This window comes from Sceloporus occidentalis, unplaced genomic scaffold, assembly GCF_023333645.1.
Source record: "Sceloporus occidentalis isolate IW3139 unplaced genomic scaffold, rSceOcc1.0.p SCAF_2, whole genome shotgun sequence".
Classification (NCBI taxonomy): domain Eukaryota; kingdom Metazoa; phylum Chordata; class Lepidosauria; order Squamata; family Phrynosomatidae; genus Sceloporus; species Sceloporus occidentalis.
The window spans coordinates 257,105,685-257,131,287 of NW_028316982.1; the positions used below are offsets into that span (position 1 = coordinate 257,105,685).

The 25,603-nt window shown below is 42.4% G+C and overlaps 1 protein-coding gene across 1 annotated transcript in view; it reads left to right on the forward strand.

The window, feature by feature from the left end:
• Positions 1-25,603, forward strand: part of MAML2 (mastermind like transcriptional coactivator 2) — a 232,344-nt gene that overhangs the window by 156,365 nt on the left and 50,376 nt on the right. The window contains exon 2 of the mRNA XM_089508476.1: positions 4,621-6,081. Coding sequence (XP_089364602.1) covers positions 4,621-6,081 — 1,461 coding nt within the window. The remainder of the gene's footprint in view (positions 1-4,620; positions 6,082-25,603) is intronic.

Consider the following 25,603-nt stretch of genomic DNA (forward strand, 5'->3'; position numbering starts at 1 on the left):
TGGCATTGACTTATAGCAACTCTGTGAATGAGAGATCACCAAAATCTTGCATTAACTCATGGCCTTGATGAAGTCTTGCAAACTCAGGATTGTGGCTTCCTTTATTGAATCCATCCATTTGTCATGTGATCTTCCTTTTTTCCTACTTCCTTCCACTTTACCAAGCATTATCATCTTTTCCAGTGAGTCATCTTCTTGACTCAGCCTTCCATTCTTTCATAGGTCGGTTAAATGAGTACTCAACTTTTGGGGGTGCAATTGGCTAATGCATTGTAAACTACTTAGAGAGGGCTTAGTTCACCATGAAGCGGCATAGAAATGTAAAGTGCTATTGCTATTGCTAGGGTCCTCTGGGAGCACAGCCAGATGCTAGTTTTGCCACTGCAAGGCAACAGTTGGCCATGTGGAAGGGAACTCAGCAAGGCTGCAGTAGGTCTTGTGGGGGGCTTTGTTAACTGCAGAGAGGGAAGTGAATGCCAGCCTCTGCAGTGATAAAAAAAATAAACATATGCATAGATACCATGGACAGCCAAGAAGAGCCAAAAATGGGTTTTTGAACTGATCAAGCCCAAACTATCCCAGGAAGCCAGAATGACTAAACTGAGGCTGTTGTATTTTGGCCACAGCATGAGAATGCATGATTCATTAGGGGGAAAAAATATGCTAGATAAGTCAGAAGGTAGCAGAAAGAGAGACAGACCACATGCAAGGTGGATAGACTCAATCAGGAAGGCCAAGGGCCTGAGCCTGCAGGACCTGAGCAGAGGGCAAAGGGTCTTGTAGATGTCTCATCCACAGCGTCACTGAAGACACTCCCATGTCCTCTGGCATGAGAGGTTTGACTCGCTGTCCTGGATCCATGCTGTCCCAATAAACTCAGACAACTCGTAGTAGTATACTCAGTAATAGTAACTCTTAATTCACACACTTCCTGTAACTTTAACAGTCACCACTGAACTAACAGCCTGTGTTACTTCACCCAGGCTGTGACAAGAGAGAGTGCCCTCACTCCTGGAACCTTCTTCCCCCATAAGCAAGAGCCATCACTTCTTTTACCAGCTTCAAAACGGAGTTGAAAACCATCCTGTTCAGAGAAGCATTCCCAGGCATTGCATAATTGTCGCTTACTATTTGATGTTCTTGTGGTGCCTGTTTATCGAACCATTTCCTGTATTGCTATGTACTGTATATGTATTATCCTACTTGAGAGTATGTATTTTCCCTGGAAAATGATTAACCATCCATTATGAAGCCTCGCCCTCCCTCCAGTCCATCTGCCTTGGTCCAGGCCTTGGAGGTAGAGAGGAACTGCTGGACCTCTTACCCTTTCCCTCCACCACTCCCTTCTCCTTCTGTGTCATGTCTTTTTAGATTGTAAGCCCAAGGGCAGGGAATCGTCTAACTAAAAGATTGTATGTACAGCGCTGTGTAAATTTACAGCGCTTCATAAATAAAGGTTAATAATAATAATAATAATAATAATAATAATAATAATAATAATAATCTTCTTGCCTCCACTGTGCTTCAAGTCTAGTGAGGCTGGTAAGCATTTTTCTTCTGGCTCCAAGTCAGCCTTTTCAACAATAAACGGTCCCGTGCTCCCATCATTGACCGCATACATCCCACCGTTTCTCAGATGGGTGTGGAGTCCAACACCTCCCAGCTGGGATGGAGTATCTCCTAGGTGTGATGTCTCATCTCATTCTTCCTCCATCCACGGATCTTGCACCAATTCGTGGTTGCCAGTTCAGGGCCTTCCTCTTAACCGCTGCAGGGCGGCAGTCCACCCCTCTCTCCAAGGAAGCACCTCCACCCTTCTCTCCCTCTCCCCAGCCACTTTGCACATGTCTCCTCTCCATCCATCTCCCCTGCTAATCAACCACGCCTGGCCCTTGTCTCTTATCTCCCTCCTCCTTTTCCTCCCACTCCCCAGTGTCCTGTGTTTCTTCCACCTCGAGTTGTCCCCGTTCTGGATCTTTCTAGCTTTCTCCTGCCTCCAGTCTCTTTCCTTCCAGCTTCTCCTTCCTGGTCCTCCCCTTTTCCTCCCCACGACACCCCGATCTCTCCTCAGCCACCCTGCTACAGTCTCCACAACTCAAGGTTTATAAAAAGGCAACTAAAAGCCCAAAACATTAATAAAGTTATGTACGTCCTCCTGGCTGGGCTTCCTCTTTCTCACCTCCGTCCTTTAATCTCTGGCCAGCATTCAGCTGCACGCATTATCACTTCCACCCACCGCTCTGACCACATCTCTCCTGTGTTGGCATCCGTTCACTGGCTCCCCCTCCCTTTCCGCACTCAGTATAAGCTCCTGCTGTCGACATTTAAAGCCCTCCATGGACTGGCTCCTCCTTACTTATCAGACCTTCTTTCTCCTCACCTTCCCACTCGGGCCCTCCGTTCTGGTAGTCAAGGTCTGCTGTCTCAGCCCAGGATTTCCTCTGCCCTGCCCCATCCTGGATTCGCCCCTTTTCACTCGCTGCCCCTCACTCCTGGAACCTTCTTCCCCCACAAGCAAGAGCCATCACTTCTTTAACCAGCTTCAAAACGGAGTTGAAAACCATCCTGTTCAGAGAAGCCTTCCCAGGCATTGCATAATTGTCGCTTACTATTTGATGTTCTTTTGGTGCCTGTTTATCAAACCATTTCCTGTATTGCTATGTACTGTATATGTATTATCCTACTTGAGAGTATGTATTTTCCCTGGAAGAAGATTAACCATCCATTATGAAGCCAAGCCCTCCCTCCAGTCCATCTGCCTTGGTCCAGGCCTTGGAGGTAGAGAGGAACTGCTGGACCTCTTACCCTTTCCCTCCACCACTCCCTTCTCCTTCTGTGTCATGTCTTTTTAGATTGTAAGCCCGAGGGCAGGGAACCGTCTAACTAAAAAGATTGTATGTACAGCACTGTGTAAATTTACAGCGCTTCATAAGTAAAGGTTAATAATAATAATAATAATAGTAAGTTTTATTTATAGACCGCTATTCCGCGATGATCATAGCGGTGTACAGTAAAAATTGTAATACAATACAAAATACAAGGTGACAGTTAAAGGAGGGAGAAGTCTTGTCCTTCAGGCAGTCCCTGATGTTGCTGGGTCCGCCTGATCACTCCCTCTGATAATAATGGTGTGAAAAATGTGGATTAAGTACCTTATATACTTGACTATAAATCAATCTCATGTATAAGTCGAGGGAAGGATTTGGGGCCAAAATTATGAATTCCGATATGACACATGGATAAGTCAGGGGTAAAATGCAGGGCCATGTAACAAAGGATCTAAAAGGTGAAGCAAAGGAAAACAATGTAAGTGAACTTACGAAATTCCAGCAAGCATGACTGTTTGTGCTCACCCTAAAGGCTCACCCTTTTAACAACAACAGCAATATACAGTGCGCCTGTGTCATATGTGGGTGTGCTATACGCGGCTTTCAGCACATTGCCGCAAGGGGCAGTGCGTTCCATTCAAATGAATGGGGCGTGCGCCCATGGCACACACCACCACCGCACCACCGCCCTGCCGTATGCATGAGCCCATTCAAGTGAATTACTTGAATGGGGCTAGAGCATGCGTGGTATTTGGCTTACGCGGGTGGAGGGTCTGGAACAGATCCCCCACGTAAGCCGAGAGCGGACTGTACATATATGGTTAATATACAAAAGCCACATATACAGAATGTCAGCCCCTATGTCAATGGCATTCATGAGTTTTCCTTTTAAAAAATTGAATAACTAAAAATAAACATACAAATAGACATAAATGTTCTATATCTAAAAAACATACTCATGTATTCATGAGTGTTCCCTGAACCTGTGGCCTTTGTGTGTTGTCAGCTGATGACTTCCTTGCTAGTGGGACAATGATTTCACTTTAGGTTTTAAATGAGCTATCCATGGGATTGAATCCTATTCCCAGAAATCAGAGTAAGGCTGCATCTGGACTACCAAAATAATCCAATTTAGTGAACCTGCTCCAGGTTTTAGGCAGAGTTTTAATGAACTACGTGGGGTGTTGAATCCCATCCCCAGGGTTCAGAGAGGATTCATTGCGATGGGAGCCACCAGCTGGCAGTGACTATGTAAGAGGGTTTGCCAGATGTGCCTGAAATCATGCAATAGATAGATTATTGCAAAAAAAATAAAATAAAGCGTGACTGCATGTATCTCCATGAAAAGGCTCTGTGTGGGTTTTCAGATGGTCAAATGGTCAAATGAAATGCAAGACCCTTGTAAATGACTTGGTAGTTCTCTTTGTTGTGCACTATTGATAGAAGAGGCTATTGTAATATCATTAGTGGATAACCCTTCATGCAGGGCCAGAATAAGTTATGTTGAGACCTTAAATATGTGAAGTTTAAGAAGCTCCAGATCATAAATCTTCAAAATATGCATTATTCTAACATCTTTCTTTTAAAAAAATGTATTTTGTATTTCGGAACCCCTCGTAATCTAAGACCCTAAGATATCATTTATGTAAGTTTCATGTTGTCACTGTCACTGTGTTCATGGATTTAACTTCAGCATTGATGTTATAGGCACTGCATTAGAACAAGCATGTTGCTTCATTAATTGTAATGATATTTTGAATACCTGCTGAAAGACTCCTTCTGTTTATTTCAGCTCCAAGGTTCCTTGAAGAGAAAGCTGGTGGTGAATCTTTCACCAGCCAACAACAAGAGATCAAATGGTATTGCTGACCACACCTTCATTGATATTAAGAGGGTCCGTGTTGGTGATAATAACTTTTCCACGGGACATGGACACTGCCCAAACCCGTCGGTGTTAGGCTCCTTGACAGCTGGCCAAGGTTCTCAAGGGAGAGTCAGCAGCCCAACTAACAACACCCACTCAAATCCGAACGGGATGTTTAACATGACACTAAAGGAGGTAAAGAAAGAACCAGGAGAGACCCATTCTTGCAGTAAACATTCAGATAATCAGGCATCCCAGAGCAATCCTTTTCCTAACAGATATGGGGAAGACATGGGGGACCAGTTGATGGACCCAGAACTTCAGGAACTATTCAATGAACTGACTAATATTTCTGTGCCACCCATGAGTGATCTTGAACTAGAGAATATGATAAATGCCACCATCAAGCAAGATGAGCCATTTAACATTGACCTGGGGCAGCAGATCCCAAGAACTCCTCCAGCCAGATCTTCATCTGTGCAGATGGATAAAGTGGTGATCAAGCAAGAGTATTCACCTGCTCTGAACCAGGCTTCAACTGGGTCACCCCAAATGAGACCTTCCTCTACAGGTCCAGCTTTCACTATGTCGACTGCTGCTATGTCCACCTCATCACCAATTCCTTCAGTGCCTCAGACTCACACGCCTCCGTCTCAAGTGACTTCAGTTCCCAGTCGACCATTGGCAAGTTGGCAAGAGGTCTCACATGCCCAGCAGTTGAAACAAATAGCAGCCAACCGGCAGCAACACGCCATGATCCAGCAATGCCAGCAAGGTCAACCAACATCCTCCTGGCCTACTTTGTCATCTACAGAGCCTCCCCCTGGATCATTTGTCCAGGAGAAAATTGCTAGCCCTCCTTTCCATCAGCAGCAGTTCAGCCCTCAGAACTCTGGGGTCCCTGTAAATGGGAGTTTGTCAAAGGGAATGAATGCCTACATCTACCGGTCAAATGCCCTGTCACAGGGAAGCTCAGTCAATCCCATGATGCAACGAAAGACTCAAGACCTCAGCAGAGGTTATATCGGCAACAGCCAGTTGCCACTGGAGGAGCCTCAGAACAACATCAAGCCTTTGTTTCACTTCAACTCAGAACAACCCAGCCAGCAGATGCCTTCTGTTTTGAGCTCCCAAAACAAGCCTTCAATTCAGCACTATGCACAGCAGCAGCAGCAGCAACAGCAGCCTAATTCAGTAGCTGTGCAGCCACAGACACAGCAACAACAACCAACGCAACAGCAACAGCAACAGCAGCAACAATCCACCCAGTCTCTTCCAAGACTACCAAATGTATCCTTAGCTTTACAGCAAAAGATCATGCTCCAGAAAATGCTGCAAAATCAGCCCCTGTCAAGACTGCAGTATCCTGTTCCAGCACAGCATCAACTGGTAAGTACTTTTTCCTAGCACAGAATAAATGTGATAATTATAATTCTTTGACAGAGGGAGTACACCTGTGCTATGCAACTATAGTAGTCTGATGCTCCTTGAACTGTCAAGGCCCCACGACATGGAATTTCATTCTATCTTATGGAATGCTGGGATGTGTAGTCTGGTGCCATACTGAGAACTTCAAATCCCAGGATTCCACAGGAAGGAGCCATGACAATTAAAGTAGCAGCAAAAAGCTGTAAGTTTGTAGTATAGAACTGGGTGGCATCCTGTAGGCCAGAGTTTCTCAAACATTGATCAACCAGATCCCTGAATTCTTGACCATTGGCTGTGTTGGATGAATCCTCTGGGAAATTAAGTCCAAAATATCTGGAGGAACACAGACTGAGAAGCTCTGTTGAAAGACATATAAGCCAGCCCCCTGCACAATGCAGGAAACAATAATACAATTAAGTAGTTCAAGTTTCTGGTTTTATGGAGAGAGACAGTCCTCCTCTCTAGGGTTGTTAACACATGACAGAAATTGGAAGTATAATCCAATGTCATCCCGAATGCAATCATGGGTATTCACGTTATTGTGTGATAAGTTATCACACACAGTCGCTGGCAATGGGAACGCATTCCGAACGCAATTCCATATCAATCCAAAATTGAGTAAATTCGATGAGCTAGCAAATTCACAAATCCTATTCCCAGGCTACTTCTCATTCAGTTCGGTGTTGTATGGTGTAATATGCATGTCTGTTTTGGCCCTGGGATCTCCCTCCTTCCACATCAGTTCCCATGATCCTCCGTTTTGTTTTGGCTTCTGGGGCTCCTCCAGAAGTTGTTTTTGACAGAGGGAAGAGCGAGGGGGGTGGAAGGCTGTCCATTAGGCGCCCTACAAGCTCTCTCTCTCTGCCCAAAACAGTAGGCTTGGGGCTTGCCCTGCTCCTGGCCCCTTATGCCCCTCAGGGACCTTTTTGCCTTCTTTCCTTCCTTCAGGGCCAGAGGGCTTCAAAAAGAGAGAAAACTCCCCCTTTTTTATTAGCCCCAAAGAATTCTCCTTCCCTCCTTCCTCCTCCTTTGGGGGATGATGGAGTGGGGCAGCCTGGGGAATGTGGGTCTGTTTTCCTCCCCTCAGGGGCATCGCTCTGGGCTCACAACAAACTCCAACTCCCAGAATTCCATAGCCTTGAGCCACAAAGAGTTAAAGAGGTGCCAAACTGGGTTATTTCTCCAGTGTGGATGTAGCCTTAGTCGCCAGCTCTGTTCCTGCTCAGCTTCCCTTCCCCTTTCCCCCTCCTCCAACTCATGGCGAGGCAGCGCCATTGCCTTCAATGGGACACCCAGTGGGCCAGGTTAGAACCAGAGAGGACCCAGGTCCCCCACAACCTCAGTAACTGTAGCAAAGCTCTCCCAAATGGGAAGGACTCCTCTCCCCCCATTCCATTTGGGGTTTCTTGTCAGGTTGATTCAGATGGGGTTTGCCATTGCCAATTTCTGAGGAGGCTGAGAGAGTGTGACTTGCACCAGGTCACACTCTCAGTGCGGTTCGATCCCTGCCTTCTACAGTCATAGTCCAATGCTCAAGCCAAGTATAAGGTTGCTTTGGACTGGTTTTGAATTGGTGAATTGCCTAAATAACGTGAAATAAAGGGTAATGAATGAACAAATAACATGAAACAAGGCAAAACCATGGGAACCGGAGGCAAGCCCCACCGGAAGTGTAAAAAGGTCATGATCCGATTCTGCCCTCACTGCGCATGTGCAGGGATGCTAATTCTAATTCTAGACTACAATGGGTACATACTCATATGATAATTTCTTTTGCATTAGCACTGCTTTGGCTTTGAGATGGGCGTTGTGTTCTTCTGTGCATTTGATAGCCATTTGCATAATTGCGTTACATTCCGAATTGGCCCCACTTCCTTTTCTCTCAAAATTGGGAGACATTCCTCCCGTGTGATATTGTCCTAGGTGATAATGAGCATTTTGTCACTCATTTCTAAATGTGGTAAGCTAGCCCTGCTGTGTTTGTTGCCCCTTCTGCTAATACTACTGAGTGAAGCCATGCATATCTGCTCCAGATTCCTGCCTTGACTGTACTGTTTTAAAATTTATGGTTTTAAAGTGCTTTTATCTTTTTTAAATTGTATTCTATTTTTTAATAAATGATCTGTTTTAATATTGTAATAGTTTAACTCTATTTTAATTGTCACTTTTGTAAGTTTTTAACTGTACTGCGATTTTTAAACTCTAAGCCGCTTTGAGTTTCAATTTTTTTGGGGGAAGTGGGACACAAATAAGTGTTGTTGTTGCTGTTGTTGACTGTAAAATTCCATGTTGGCCACTTACACATAGGGTTCCCAGGCTGAATACAAGACAGGATTCCTGTAGCTAACAGATCCTCGATCAGAAAGGCTGCATCTACAATGCAGAATTAATGCAGTTTGACACCACTTTTATTGCCATGGGTCATTGCTATTCAGTGCTGGGATTTGTTCTAGGTGTATTTTGTACCTAGTGAACATGGGAGTTCTGCTTAAAAAGCACAGAACTTCACACCAGCCTTGAGTCTGCTCTCTGTGTTCTATATCAGAGATGGACAACTTCAGCAAGTCCAGGGTTATTTCTCCTTCTCACCTCCATCCCTGTGCACTGCTGTACTTCACTGAAGGAAATGTGGAAAGGTCACATTTTTCATCTGTATTATCACATTTTAGTCTCAAAACAAAGCACCTAGGGAGCATGATGCTTTGTTTTGAAGGACAATCCCACTTCCAGGAGGACAGTTGTCCTTTAAAATTAGGCAATTGCTCACTGCACACCTTGTTTTAAGGTGAAAGCACAGAGGATTGTTGCTGCCATCCTACTGCCACATTCATTGGTAGAGATCAGAAAAGTAAGTGAGGGAACATGAAATCCATAGGCCACAGTTGGCCTACTCCAGTCTGTGTAATATAAGTGTAACAAATGCAGTGAGTCTGGAAGATGCCATTATTGCATATCTAAGTTAGCAGTTAGTTGACTGCGAACTTCTGAACACCTGGCACTATTGCCTGTGCATTTTATTTTTATTTTGTATACTTAGTGTTAGACAGTGAACATAGCGAAGGGATGGAGGTGCAGCTGTCCTAGAGGCCTAAATCACAATACCAGGTTCAGAATGTTCCATTCCAATGTCATCTTTTTTCCCACTAAGAAAATAATGGTGCCTTTGGCAAGTCACACACTCTCAGCCTCACAGGATGGCAATGGCAAATCCCTTCTGAAGAAACTTGACAAGAAAACCCCATTGTGGCTTCACCTTTGGGCCACCATAAATCAGAAATTATTTGAAGGCACACAACAACGACAAAGTAGAGGAAAAGCTGGATATATTTTGCTTCACCATGGAGCAGTTAACATTTGAATGTACAATATGGTAGAATTTCACTAGAAATCTCTGGTGATGTTGCTCAGGGAGTGCACTACAGATCTTTAACAGGGCATTCTGAGTGCTTCTCACTGATTTACAAATTTCAGGATTCCTTAGGATACAGCCAGGACAGTTAAAGTAGTATCTTTTCAAATTGCTGGCTCTTTGTTGTGTAAATACAGCTTCAGATAGATGACACTGTTGATCTGGCTGGTTTCTGCATGGAAACATCTTCCTTCCTTAAACAAATTTAGAAAGTAGTTGCTGAGGTTTCTGAACATGGTTCAGTTGTAGTAAGCCATTGACTGAACATACATTCAGGTTTCTTGTTTTAACCACAACGGCCTGCGAGGCTGCTGTATTGTAACATCTGCAAGCTTGGCATGCTCACGGGTGCTCGCTTTGATATAGCTTGATTTTAGAGGCAAAGGCTGTTGGAGGGCCGTATGTTCACTATTTTTCATAAGGCAAAGATAGTGAACATACGGCCCTCCGTGATCCCTCATTATTAGCTCTGCTAGCTCATGTGAATTGCAGTGCTACATCTGTAGGAAGACCAAAACATTTGGCTTTTGCCATAAAATATTGTGTGACATAATTTTCAGTATTCCAGCATCTGTCATCTTTTGCCTATGATTTCTTTTTGTAAAAAGAAAACAGCAGACTAGGAGCGCATGTACACTAGGGGTGTGAAAGTTTCACAACCTCATACTCCAGTATCATTTTTCAATAAACTTTTGTCTAAAAACAATTAAAAATCTATTAATTCTTACCTGTCTTTTAAAAAAAGGGGGAACCCCCAAATGATAAAGAACGGAATACATGATTTTCCCATAGAAACAACATACTAGCCTATTTATTTATCACATAACAAACATGTACTGTTGTACTTAAACATTTAAGCACTACACCTTTACAAAAACTAACATTTTTTTCATTTCTTATTACTTAAGATGAAGTTTGTCCTTGTCTTTGCAAACTTCATACTGTTCTTGCATCACTTTAATAGCTCTTTCTGCACACTGATTACTTCTTGATATTTCTATAACTGATGGCTCCTGTTTCCAGTGATTCGTCAATGTTTGCAAAGCTTTATTGTAAGGTGTCATTACTGCAGACAAGTTTTCAAAATCACTTTCATTATATATTTGATCTGTCAACCAATAATCTGCCCATTCATACAAAATAAATCTGCAAACTCTCTGCAAAATAAGTCTTGTTAATGGTATTAAAATAAACGCCAGAATAGCAAGAATTGCTCTTGAATTCCAACTGACATTACTGATGTTTGGGATTTTGTGAAAGTTGATGAAAGGAAAATTATCTTTTCTTCGTAGAATCGGAAAACCCGTGTTAAATGCAACAAAAACCTCATATCGTCTCTCTATCCTGCTATAACTACAATTTTATCTATACCATTAACAAACTGTGTTTTCTTTTCATAATTCTTCTATAAATGTATAAATTGTAAAATTATGAATAATTGAATATAATTGCATATATTGTATACTTGTATAGCCAATAATACAATATATACTACACTACATAATATACCCCACGTATGCACTAATAGTGTAGTATGAATTTTTGATTTGGGGGTGACCTTTATTTAAAACCTAGGGGAATTAACACTTTTTTATTTGTTTTTAAGCAAAGGTTCATTGATTTATGATACAAGAAACATTTTTTTAAAAAGTTAAACTTTCATATGCCTAATGTACACTGCAGAAATAGTGCAGTTTGATACTACTTCAACTGCCATGGCTCCATTCTAGAATAGTGGGATTTGTAGTTTTATGAGTCTTTGGCAGAGAAGGCTAAAAGTTTTGTGAAACTACAAATCCCAGGATACCATAGAATGGAACTACAAGAGTGTTGAATTGCGTTATTTCTATAGTGTAGATGCATCTAGCATTAGTATTAAGTCTTTTGTTTTTCTAGACACAGTAAAGAACCCCCAGCAATCTGTCAGCACTAGGAAAGATAATGGGACTGTCTCATAAGTATTCTTAGTTTTGGAAGCTGGGGATGAAATGGTTTTGCTGTGTTGTGTAATTAAATTGCAGCAAGAGGTTGCTGAAAACAGCATTCAGACCCACTCTTAAGAATCTCCAGAGTTTGTGCTAAGAAAAATTGGGGGAAAGGCAGTATGCTAGAACTACCTCCAGGCAGGGAAAAGTCAAAAGCAATGGTACATAACCATTTGTGAATAGATGGCCAACACAGAGTTTGGGAATGTTGGCCAGAATTTAGTCTGCAGGAGATAAATCAGCAGAAAATAAATCTGAGCAGTTTCTCAATATTTGCAATATCTGCAGGAAATAAATCTGAGCAGTTTCTCAATATTTGCAGTTAGCAAGGGGCTTCCATGACGTTATGACATAGGGAGCCAACAAAGTCATTGATGCACAACAAAACACAATGGGAACTTATGTACAATAGGACCAACGTGTATCATGACATTCTTGCTGGTGTTTCCTTATATATCTTCGCAATTCACTAACAGGTTTTCTTAGCATCTCTGCCACATAGCTAGGTATACATAAAGCAATGTAGACCACAATAGAGAGTTCTAGCCATTGCTATTATTTTAAGTACCAGAGTGCCCAAGCCACCATGGGTAGTGGACATATGGATAAGGAATTCTTAGAGTCGCCATCCAAAAAAAGGAACATGTTTTGGTGCTGGCCCTTTAGTATTAATCTCCTCTGTTCTTTGACATTGGATGAAGGCCATGTTCAGGGAACGGAGAGATCATCCTCCCATCCCCTGGTGCCAGTTTCATGAATTGATTTGGCCCATCGGGTTGCTGTTCATACCAAGGGAGAGCTGCCCAATCTGTCATTATTGTTGTGTGATCAATGGCTCACAAAAATAAACCCTGTTCAAATATTACTTATTGACAAGAGGGACAGTTAAAAAGCCAAGCTGTCTGTGCTCTGCAGCATTGGCTCAGTTTTTCTGTTTGAGCTCAGAATTTTGAGAAAAATAAATATAGAAGGTAGAACAAGGGGAGGGTTGTCTCCTGGCTGCTGAGGCCACTGCAGTTCTCACCTTAGAAAATCTTTTGACTTACAGTTTTCACTACTGTAATCTTGCATTTTCAGTGCGAAATGAGACTATGGAAAAGGTTACAGATTCCGTAAACTGAGGCTGGCATCCTGATAATGACATACACAGGCATAAATTGTGCTATGCATGTGGAATGATTATTTATTTATTTATTTGAACAATGTATAAGACTCATATCTAGTTGAGGGTGTTGTTAGGGGAGTTTCACTTTTGGGACTGTTGTACATGCAGCAGTACATTGAAGTACATAGAGCAGAGAGTGAGTGTGCATTGCTTCTGTGCATTGTCTGTGCACATTGCCACAAACACAGATGCCAGCTTTGCCCACACAGCTATTCAGGAAATGTCATCACAGGACTAATGACAATAGCCACAATATTAGAGGGACTTTCATGTGCTCATCCTCTAATATGATATATACCATGTACCATACCATCTTTTGTCAACCATGCCCTCCAGCACTCTAAATTGGGCAAATAGGCCAGTCCCTGAGCCAGATGACAAACATAAATCAGATATTAGGAAGAGGGATACACAAAAACTGGTTGAAGAACATGTCAGTCTTCCTGGGCATTCCTCTGAACAGCAGTCCTTGAACAAAGAAGCCACAAAGGAGGGTTGGGAAGAGAAATAGCAAATTTGTAATGTATCCACGAATTCCAGTCCATCAACAGTGGGTTGAACAGAGATAAAGGTTTCCTTGCACACTGCACACATCAGAACAGCAGCTAACCCTCCGGCCTCATGAGGGCTCCCTTGGCCTCTTCACATCTGTTTTCTGGTCCCCACACTACATTCCAATACATATTCATATGGTTATCTCCCCACTTTGGGTTTAGGCAACATCTTCCTCCTGCCTTTGTCCCCCAGATACCATCATGAAAACTGAACTTGTCACCTCATCTCCATATCCACAAAGTTTTGCATTTCTACTGCCATTCTCACACCCAGCCTGCTTATATAAGTATGCCCCTGGAACCTTCCATTCCATCCCATGCATTTGAGGAAGTACGCTCAACTCTATGAACGCTCATGCTACCAGCCTCTTTCTTTCAGTTAGTCTCAAAGGTGCTACAAGATTCCCTTGCAGACTGTGCACATTGCAGTTACACAACGTGTTGTCAGCCATGTCCATTGATAATTGATCCACATATGTTGTACGATGCTGGTATTAATTGTAGGGATTGTGTAATGTATCTCCACTGGCAGATATGTATGCTATACCAAAGCAATATAGGATCTCAGCCAAAGTCTGTCATTTTGCTATTCACTGTGGAACTCTGACAGTGGTCCATGTGCTTGCATGATATGCACACTCCACAGAAATCCTTGGCCTCATACGCTGCCTTTCTTTCACTTTCTATCTTCTTTGTGTGCAAGGAGAGGAAATTTAAAGTTTCCAATTTGTGGTTTATATTAAAGTAGTGTTTCCTGTTTCATTTGCATATAGGACCAGGATTAGTTAACACACCAAAAAACATGTTTGATCCTAGATTGTTTATTGTAGGGCTGCAAATCATGAGGATCTCCAGATATTGCTGGACTGCAGTGCTTAGTAATGGTGATTGCATGTGCTGGCTAAGGCTGCTGGGCTTGCAGTCTAACAACACTTGGGGAAGGAGCTGTAAAATTTCAACCTTTGGTTTAGGGGTGGGTTAATCCAACTTTCTACACTCCCAAAATGTGACTCAAGGTAGCTCATAGTAAAATTTAATAAAAACACAATTAAAACACATAAAAGAAGCTCACAAACTGAAATACAATTGAATTTAAAACATATTGGTGAAAAATAAAAGACATAAATAAATGGATTCAGCCTTGTTTTTCCTCATCCAGCCCATTACTGACTCAAGGCAGGGATTCAGAGGGGAGATGTCATCCTTAGTCACTGTAACAGTCGGGAACATAGAGAAGCATATTTGGGTGTCATCAGTGTACTGACAACCCCACGCCCCATGTCTCCGGATGATCTCTCCCAGCGGTTTCATGTAAATGTTAAACAGCATGGGGGACAGGATGGCGCCTTGGGGGACGCCAGATGTTAGCTCTTTTCTAGAAGAGCAACTGTCCCCCAGCCTCACCATCTGGATCTCCCCGAGAGGTAGGATCGGAGCCACTGGAGCGCAGTGCCCCCTATACCCAGCTCCCTCAGGTGTTCCAGAAGGATACCATGGTCGATGGTATCGAAAGTCACTGAGATGTCCAAGAGCACTAACAGGGTCTCACTTCCCCTGTCTGTGCCCAGATGGAGATCATCGATTAAGGCAACCATGGCTGTCTCCACTCCATATCCCGCCCTAAAGCCAGTTTGAAATGGGTCCAGATAATCGGTTTCATCCAAGACAGCTTGGAGTTGGAAGGCCACTGCTCTCTCAATCACCTTGCCCAAAACAGAAGAGACAGGATATAAATAAATATTTCATTCATTCATTCAAATACAGCATCATATTTTAAAAATACTTGCTTTGTCACCATCCAGTGAGTTGCTGAAATTCTGCCTAGGTTTTTAAAAAGATTGAGTAGTCTGATATCTTTATTTGTTAATCATGGTTAGTACAAATGGAAGTTTCTCATATTCAGATTAGATTTTCAGATTACACCTGAGAAGAGAAGCTTTAAACTTCCTCTTCCATATGAAGGAGGAAGCAGTGGAAACTGGTAGCTCCTATATCCGTGGAGCAGTGAATCCAGGTTTTCACGAACTTTAAAGGACATTTCCAGGGTGCTGGATTTATCTGGGAATAGGGACTAAAATCTGTAGTGCACCCACTGAAATGGGAGCCACTAACCTGCCACTGGGAGGAGAGAAGGGCATGAGAAAGAATGTGATAGTCAGTTGGTCAGCACTTGTGCATGTGTCAGCAAATACATGGCAAGAGAAAAGGGAAACACATTTCAGGATGCTGAAAAGATGGACTTTTATTAGCTAAAAAGCCCAGTGTGTACTGGCCTGGGGATATTCTTAAGGCCATCAACAGGGGGCTACATAAAAAAAAATTACAAGAAAACAACACATAAATACATGATGTCCAACTACATAAGAACATTATTGTATTTGTACATTGCTTGTAGCTTGTAAATACCCACTTTAAAATAAAAATTGGAGAAATTTCTGAGCCAGAATTGAAATACGTAGAAAGGGTTAACTCCTGTGAACTCCGGGCTAGACAAGGTATCTCCTGCATTGCAGGGGGCTGGACTGGCTGTCCCTTGTGGTGTCTTCCAACTATGATTCTGTGATCTTAAGCAGAGACTTTCTTTTGGTTCCCCCATCTCCTGCTGCTTCACTTCCTTCACAAACTGAGAAAAATGGAAAATAGAAAAAGGACTCCTCATCCACAAGAAAGAGAATTAAGGTCTTGCCACCTAAGATGAGGCTGGAAGACTCCTTCTTCTGGGCAAGAATGGACCTTCACAGGAAGGCCTCCAGTGTGTGTTGATAGAGAAGGAGCAATCCGTATATGGGAACTACCCAAACTTATATTTTTTTATTGGGTGGGAAGGAGTCAATACAGTATTTCAGTAGGGTAGGGTGGATCCTAAACTGCAGGATCCTCCTACCCAAAGTGGTCCTTGATGATGCAAACTTACCTAGTCTTTTACGAAGGTGTCAGCTCAGCAGATTTCTTTTAAGGGTGCACTGGTAGAAAAGGCAACAGCATCAGCTACTGACCTAGTCAAGTAAGCTATCACATCCTGAGGTTTAGGGAGGTCTACAAATTCATAGGCCAAGGAAATCCATGATTTAAACCACCTGATTAGAGTGGCAGGAGACACCTTCCAGAGACGTAGCCGGGATTTTGGGAAGGGGGAGTCCAGACTTAGTGCCACCATTATAATGGGGCTTCGACATGGCGGCGCAGCAGCACACACCATTCATTGTATCTAACAGAAGGGAGGTCCGGACCCCCCGGACCCCTCCCCCCAGCTACATCCTTGCACCTTCTTTTCCAAGAAGGTGGGAAGAAAGAGAACTGATTTGCTGAATATGTTAGCACACTGGGTATATATTTTCTACTCTTCTGATGTCTAATTTATGAGTAAATACATTGTTTACATGTAACAATGGTTTGTCATTCTGTCTGACGTGGTACACTGTCTCTCTATTCGACTCTGAAGATCAGAGTTCAATTCCCACTCAGCCATGGAAACCAACTGGGTGACCTTGGGCAAGTTACACATTCTCAGCCCCAGAAAACACCGCAATAGGGTCCCCTTAGGGTCACATAAATCAGAAATGCAACAACAAAGAACAGTAGCACTCTGCTAAGGAAAAGGACTTTTAGGAGAAGATTGATAAATGAGCTTGTTCCTTGACTTCTGAAACCCTACTATGGAAATGTATTTCTTTGCCATGAATGCTTATTAGAAATGTGTTTTCTTAATAAGCGTTGCCAGAGAGACTCAGTTAAATCAAGAAAACATAAGTGAGCTGTTCATGAAATGAAGTTGTAGCTGCCTCCTATCATCTGTAGGTTTCCATAAATGAATAAATCATTTTTTTAATTTCTCTATAATTTTCTGGCTCCAAAATCTCCAAAACCTACTTTGAAACACAGATTTTCAACTACTGCTTGCTAAGAGTAAAAGTGTTGTTTCTCTGCTTTCCACAAGCGCTTTATGTCTGTCAGCTTGCTTTGCTAACTTCTTGCCTTCTGCCTTTGGGGCAAAAACAGCAAATTGGAAGAAAAATGCTTGGTTTCTTGGGAAATAGGAGAATGAACAGAGCCATTTCTGTTAATGAATGGTTGTTGTTGGGGGGGGGGTTGTTCTTGTTCTCTGTGTTTTTTCTTAGAACATTTTCTTTCTCAGATTTCTCCATGCACAATCTATTCTCAACACTTTGCAGAAATTATAACTATTTCTGTGCATGCTGATCCACAGCACAACTTGAAAACCTTTCCTTACAAAAGGGCTTTAATCTAATCAAAACTACTTAACATGAGCTTCAGAATTGTAACATGAACAAGAGGTTCAATATTTGCCTGGAATTATACTTCCCATGAGATTCAGTAGCATTGCAAGGTACCAAATACAACAGACACATACATCGTTCAAATAAAAAGCTAGATTTTCAAACACATGTTTCTTTCCCTTGAGTTTCTAGGAGTTTCTTAAAATTATAGACTCTCAGAGTTGAAAGGTACCACAAGGGCCATCTACTCCAGCCCAGGCAAAAGCCCAGAGTAATAAATTTCAAGTCAGAGGAACTGTGTGCCTTTGTAGCTTCAGGTTTCAAAGGTCAACCACAAATATTGCTCTCACATGTGGACATCTCTCTTTCTGGATTCTGTGGGGCCAGGTGTAAAAGAATATTGCAAACCCAATCGCAATTTAGGTTCAAGGGACTTTTTAAAAATACAACAAATTACATACGAAATTGAACAAGTATCAACTGTCACAAAAGTTCCATGTATCCAGTGAACTGGATTTGTTTGTAGTACTGGTCTACATAGGTTTCTCAGCACATTGCAACCTTGGATGCAAACTTTAAAGCCCTAAATAAATGTACAAAATGCATTATGGAAATTCCACTATTTTTCCCTTTGTCCTCTCCTAAATATATAACTGAAAAACCTATTGCCTTATTCAAGGTCAGTCTATTCCTTATCCCTGGCAACTACAGCTGCTCTCCAGCTCTCAAACTCTTTCTGGGCTGAACTGGTAAGAACAACCCCTTCTTTAGAGTTCCCCCACTCACTGGCAAAACCAATAATTAATAGCAAGTTCATAGGCTTTGAAGACAAGAAATAAGGATCTGAGCATGTACAGTCAGCTCTCCATATCCACAGATTCGGCATTCATTGAGTCAAGCAACCATGGCTTGAAAACATTTTTAAAAAAACCAAAAAAGCAAAGCTTGATTTTATCATTTTATCATATGGGATCCTGGGATTTTGGAGTTTAGGGAGTGGTACATTAGTGGAATAAGTGTCCTGTAATTGTAGTGTAAAAGGTTCCCAGGAATTTAGGAAACCAGCCATGGAAACCCATTGGGTGCCCTGGGGCAGGTCATACTCTCTCAGCCTTAGATGATGGCAATGGTAAACCCCCTCTGGAAAAAAGGGTTTATCTGTCCCTTTGTAATTATATTATCTTTATGTTTTAAAATGTTAAATAAATGCTGAAAAGTTGCTTGTTCTGCCGGTTTTATATTGTTTATCTTTTCTATTATATTTTATATGATGTATATTTTGTATTTTAATAGACTGGGACTGCACAATAAATACTCAAGTCATTCTTCAGAATATTACTTGTTCAGCTCTAAGACAGCTTCTCTGGTTGACTCCAGCAAATTGCACAATATCTGGGTAGTGCAAACAGGAAAATAAATGTCTATAAATGCCCTCAAATAAGAGCTAGAATGTAATTTTGCAATAATTTTCTTTCTTATCATAATGGGACTAGAAGTTATCCAGCCCTGCCCCTTCGCCCCTATCTTCTTGTTGTGTACCTTCAAGTCATTTCCAACTTATGGCAACCCTAAGGCAAACTTCTTATGGGGATTTCTTGGCAAGGTTTGTTCAGAGAGAGGCTTGCCTTTGCCTTCCATTGAAGCTGAGAGAGTGTGGCTTGTCCAAGGTCCTCCAGTGGGTTTCCATGACTGAGTGGGAATTCGAACCCTGTTCTCTAGAGTCATATTGCAACACTCAAATGATAAACCATGCAGGCTCTTGCCCCTGATCTTATACACATTGATACAGGGATGTAACTATAAGGGGCAAAATGAAGGCATTTTCCTCCCAAAGAAGAATCCCCCCCAATGAAATGTTATTTCAGTCCTTGCGTTTCTTGTATTGCAAAGAGTGAGACATTGAAAATTGTTCACACCTTGGATGCCTAAACAATTATTTTTAAATGTTCAACTGATGCTACTGAAATGCTAGAAATTTGGGGATTGAAGGAAAAATTCATTTTGGGGGTCCAAATGGATCCTTTTTTGAGGAAAAATATCCTCTTTTTGTCTCCCCACCAACACACCTACATGCTTGTGCCAATACAGTTTATTCCAGGAAATCTTTTACACGATATTGTTCCAGAAAGTATTAGTCACTTTTATTCTTGTTAATCCTTCCATTGTTTTATTAATGCCAGTAGCAGCTTGCAGATAAAACCCAGACATTGGAACAGACATCAGTCTCTTCGGTATTGGGAATTGCATAATATTCCACAATATCCTTATGGGTTATGTAATTTGTAGAAAAGTATGAATTGATTGTTTTGGCTTACTTTCAAAACATGAAATGCTTGCAGTGACAACATTTAAAAGAAAATTATAAGCTTTGGGTAAAAATGGCCACTGAAATTGTGGTTGGCAAGGAAACTTGTGAAAAAAGTCCCGATGTGAACAGAGGAGTTTATCAAATGGGAGGAATTTCTCTTAAATTCGAATGAAAAGAAAGTGGGGTCAGAACGCATTCACTTAAAGTCGCTAGTTTCGCGCAATTACGTGAATACGCATTGCATTCAAACTGGCTTCCCATTGCCCAAAAATAGCATGCCATTGCCCGAATTTGCGTGTAGCAGTCTATCATGGAATAATGTGAAACCACATGATTGTATTCGGACTGACTTCCCATTGCCCGAATTTGTGTGTAGTGGTTTATCACGCAATAACATTAAACCTCATGATTGCATTCAGATTGCCATTGGATTATACTTGCAATTCCCCGTCTGATAAACTCCACAATCTCCAGCTGGTAGGAGCAGCCATACATTTTGATAGATGCTGCTATTAACCAGAAAGCACCTTCTCTGAAGTCTTGTCTACATGGTTGATTTAAAAAAAAAAATTTTTTTTTATTGATTTTCAAGTCTTTATAAGGTAGTCAGACATTACAGTGCAACATAAGAACAAATGGAGCAATAACCATAGGATGTGATGTTACTTAGTAATCATTAGTTTGTGGGATTTCATGGATGTGATTTGTCTGGAGTCAGTTCACTCTTTGTGCTGAGTTGCAAAGTGTCCTTTCAGAGGTTGTTGTCACCTCCTTCATGTCAAGATTAGGCCCCATAGGGGAATTCTCATGGTCACTCACCCAATATGAGATTTTTTGTAAAGAAACTACAGCCCAAACTAAAGGAATTGCAGCATATACATACAGTGCTACCTCGGGTTACGAATTTAATTCGTTCCGTGGCGCCGTTCGTAACCCGATACATTTCGCAACCCGAAAAGGCGCTGGAAAGCCGCTAGCCGCGCTTCACATTTGAATTTCGCGCCAAAATGAATTTCGTAACCCGAAAAATCTTTCGTAACCCGGAACAGTTTTTTCCAATGTAACTTTTTCGTACCCCGGAAATTTCGTAACGCGGTCAATTCGTATCCCGGGGTACCACTGTACAGGCATTTGCTGGAACACACATATGGAAGGGGCCAGTCTGTCCATTCTTTCTGGCAATCAGAATTAAAGCTATCAATACCGGAATCCACATGGACACTGCCTGTTGGTCACTGAGAGAGGAAAACCAAAGCAAAAGAGCAGGTAGTGGGGAATTAGGGGCCAAAATACTCATGGGGGACCCCCCCCCCCCATAGTATTCTGGCAAGTGGAGACATGGTGACAGACACTATTGCAGCTTACATGTTCAGCAATGCTGTGCTTTGTTTAGCATTGGCAGAAGCGTCCAAGCCCAGGTTTGAGTCCAGGTTACCCACAGGATCGCTTCCTCCCATATATGGTGGGCCCTCCACATTCGCTGGGTTTAGGGGCACCAGACCCCCATGGATGTGGAAAAACCACAAATAAAAAAAAACTATTTTTTTAACCTGAGAGAACACCTCTCTACATCACAACTCTGTGGTCAACATCGGCCAGATGTTGACCATAGAATAGGGTTGCCATAAGTCAGGAGCTCCAAACTGGGACAAATGTAGGACAAATGTAGGACAAGATTTACAAATGTAGGACACATTTTTAAATGGAGGACACACCAAAAAAATAATGATTTTTTTAAAATGTTAATATAAATGCATGTTTCTTAGACATGGTCAAAATGGAGGACACTTTGTTATTTAATAACAAAAATAAAATAAAATAAAATAACCAAGGCTGGGTTGAATATATTTAAAAATAAAATAAAATAAAATAAAATAAAATAAAAAACCAAGGCTGGGTTGTATATTTTTTTAAAAAAAAAAACTTTTCCCTGGCCCAGAGGCCTATCCTCCTCCTTTGCCTCCTCCTCTTCCTCTTGCTCCTTTGCTGCCGCCGCCTCCTCCTCCTCCTCCTTTGCCTCCGCCTCCTCCTCCAAGGCTCCTGACACTGGCTAATGGCAGACTGGGGCTGGAAACTAGGCTAGCCCCTGCTCATCTGCCATTGGCCAGAAGGCTTAGGAGGCGAGCGCTGCCCCTTAAGCCCTGCGCGTGAGCACGCAAAAGGGGCAAGCGCATGCTGCTGCCGGCCGTGGCCCAGGCAAGCACCGCGGGCTGCACAGCAGCTGCTCTGGGGGGAGGTGGAGGAGGAGCAGTGGAGGCGGAGGGCGGCGCGGCACAGCCATGGAGGAGGAGGAGGAGGTGCGTGGCCAGCCAGCCGTGTTAGCGGCCGCGGTAATGGCCGCATGAGCGCGCCCGGCCCGGAGGCTGGACCCGGGACAAAGGCCGGAATTGGGGGGGAACCGAGGCAGGGCGGGCAGGGCCCCCCCAAAAGCGGGTTTGTCCCGGGGGCCGCCAGGATATGGCATCCCTACCATAGAATCACACAGGAGGACCTACAAATGGCTAGAGACATGTTTTCTCTAGTAATCTCTAAATCCTCCAGAACTATATGGTCAATTTCCAGCAGAGTTGCACCGGAGGACATAGCAGTTCCTAGAGAGAACATATTACCATATATACTCGTGTATAAGTAAAAAAAATTGCCCAAAATTGACCCCAAAATCTCAGGTCAACTTATTTATGGGCCAGTATGGTAATGTGATAGCAGCTCTTTCAGATTTCCCCATACAGTGGGAAGTTTATTTTTCTCTCATGTCAAGCAGAAAGAGTCCTGAGTGATTAATTGCCCACGCTGGCTCTCACTGTCTGGGTGAAGGCTGAAACCAAAGTTGAAACAAAGAGCCTCAACTAGAGTCTCTCTCTGCAAAAGTCAAAGCCCCAAATGTGGAGGGCTGACCATTGCTGACTGAGGTCCTCCGGAGGACATTTACTCCAGTCAGCCAGGACTAGTTTGGCAACTGTCAACCAGAGGATGTTTTCTTCAGCTGCCCCTAGACTGTGGAATGACCTGGCAGAAGAGATTTGACAGCTGAATATGCTATCCAAATTTAAAAGAGTATTAAAGACCAGTCTCTTCCAGCAGGCTTATCCAGGTGATTTTTAAACTGTTAATTTTAAATTATTAATTTTAAATATGGATTGTTTTAATATGTGTGCCTATTGTTTGTCCTTTTAAATTAAAGTATGTTTTAACTGATGTCTTTTTAACCGATGTTGTCCCCCACCTTGATCTGTAGGGAGAAGATGGTAAGAAATAATTGTGGTAGTTGTTGTTGTTGTTATAGCTGAGACATCAGGAGTTCTGTTCTACTCTCCTCTGTGGTTGCCAAGTAAAATGTTGCCCAGAACTTTTTATTTTATTTTATTTTATTTACTGAATTTATATTGTGCCCTTCTCCCACTATGAGATTCAAGGCAGCTTACGATAGATTAAGCTAAAGCATTAGTTTGCAAATGTTAAAAAAGAATTTAAAAGCATGATTAAAAGCAGTTAAAAGATTTTTAACACATCAATTCCAGTAAAAGATTTAAAAATACACCAGAGCTGTGGCACCCTCCTAAGCTGTAAACTGACTGTAACAGTAACAACAGTATGCATACTGTATGCAAATCTGTGCTCACATGGGCTTCTGCCATACTGCAGAATTAATGCAATTTGAGATGGTTTTAACTGTCATGGCTCCATCCTATGGAATCCTGGGATTTGTAGCTTAGTGTGACACCAGAGTGCTTTGACAAAGAAAGTTAAATTGCTAAAAAAAAAAAAAAGAAGTAAAAATGCCAGAATTCCATAGCATTGAATCATGGCAGTTAAAGCGATGTCAGATTGTGTTAACTCTGCAGTGTAGATGCAGCCTTTGGCCTCCATTTCCTTGACAATCTTTTGGGGTGAAGCATTTGTGGCGCCAGCCAATGGAAATATATTTCCAGTACAGTGGTATTGCCCCAGTAATCTAACGTTGAGCAAGCATAGGTGTAAAACAAGGCCTTGACATGCCCGCTAGTGTCATGGCCCCCTAGACTGGTTGGCCCAGTTTGAGACCTCTCTCTTTTTTCCTGCTAGATGAGAGTAAATTATAAACCTTGCCAGTTTATGCCCTATGTGTTGAAGGGAGGGCGGGAGGTGAACCCAGAATTATTTACTACATCAAGAACAGGAGTGCTAAAGAAACCCATGTATAACCATCAATCACCTTCTTTGTTGAGACTTCGTGAGTGAATAATGAATGGCTCCTCTGTGTATGAAAATATTTGGCTACACCATAAAATTAGAAATGTGTTAATCTTGTATACCACACAAGCAGCGAGCATTAAGAACTATTAAGACAGGGATAGCGAGAGCTACTGATGGAACCGCAGGAGTCTGGAGTCAGTGTCATGAAGGATGTGTACAGAAATGTGCCACTGTGAAAAGAGAAGAGGAAGGTTCACCCTTTTGAGAGTCCTCTCCCCAACACCAAATGAGAGTTATTTTAAAAAGAGCCAGTTTTGATCTAAAGCTTTCCAGTGTCATAGCCTTGACTGAGAAAAGTCCACTTTGAGAAGAGATGCCTATAACCTGTCTCTCTCCTCTCCATTTTTCGCAAAGCACCAACATCTTAGGAAAATATGTAGATAACATGGCTCTGATATAGAATCATAGAATTGTAGAGTTGGAAGAGACCAGAAGGGCCATCCAGTCCAACCCCCTGCCATGCAGGAAATCTCAATCAAAGCATCCCTGACAGATGGCCATCCAGCCTCTGCTTAAAGACCTCCAAGGAAGGAGACTCCACTATACTCCAGGGGAGTGTGTTCCACTGTCGAACAGCCCTTACTGTCAGGAAGTTCTTCCTAATGTTGAGGTGGAATCTCTTTTCCTAAAGCTTGCATCCATTGTTCCAGGTCCTATTCTCTGGAGCAGCAGAAAACAAGCTTGCTCCCTCATCAATATGACATCCCTTCAAATATTTAAACAAGGCTATCATATCACCTCTTAACCTTCTCTTCTCCAGGCTAAACATCCCCAGCTCCCTAAGTCGTTCCTCATAGGACATAGTTTCCAGACCCTTCACCATTTTAGTCGCCCTCCTTTGGACACGTTCATGTTTCTCAATGTCTTTTCTGAATTGTGGCGCCCAGAACTGGACACAATATTCCAGGTAGGGCCTGACCAAAGCAGAATATAGTGGCACTATTACTTTTCTTGATCTTGACACTATACTTTTATTGATGCAGCCTAAAATTGCATTGGCCTTTTTAGCTGCCGCGTCGCACTGTTGACTCATGTTCAACTTGTGGTCCACTTGGACTTCTAGATCCCTTTCACATGTAGTTTCACTCAGCCAGGTGTCCCCCATCCTATATCTGTGCATTTCATTTTTCCGCCCTAAGTGCAGTACCTTAGATTTCTCTGTGTTGAATTTCATTTTGTTAGCTTTGGCCCAGCTTTCTAGTCTATTCAGGTCATTTTGAATCTTGATCCTATCCTCTGGGGTATTAGCTATTCCCCCTAATTTGGTGTCATCTGCAAATCTGATGAGTATGCCCCAAATTCTGTCATCCAAGTCATTGATAAAGATGTTGAATAACACTGGGCCCAGGACAGAGCCCTGTGGGACCCCACTGGTCACTTCTCCCCAGGATGAAAAGGAGCCATTGTTGAGCACCCTTTGGGTTCGGCCGGTCAACCAATTACAAATCCATGTAACAGTTGCCTTGTCTAGTCCACATTTTGCAAGCTTGTTTGCAAGAATGTCATGGGAAACCTTGTCAAAGGCCTTACTGAAATCAAGATATACTATATCCACAGCCCCTATTCACTTGCTGCCCCTCACTCCTGGAAC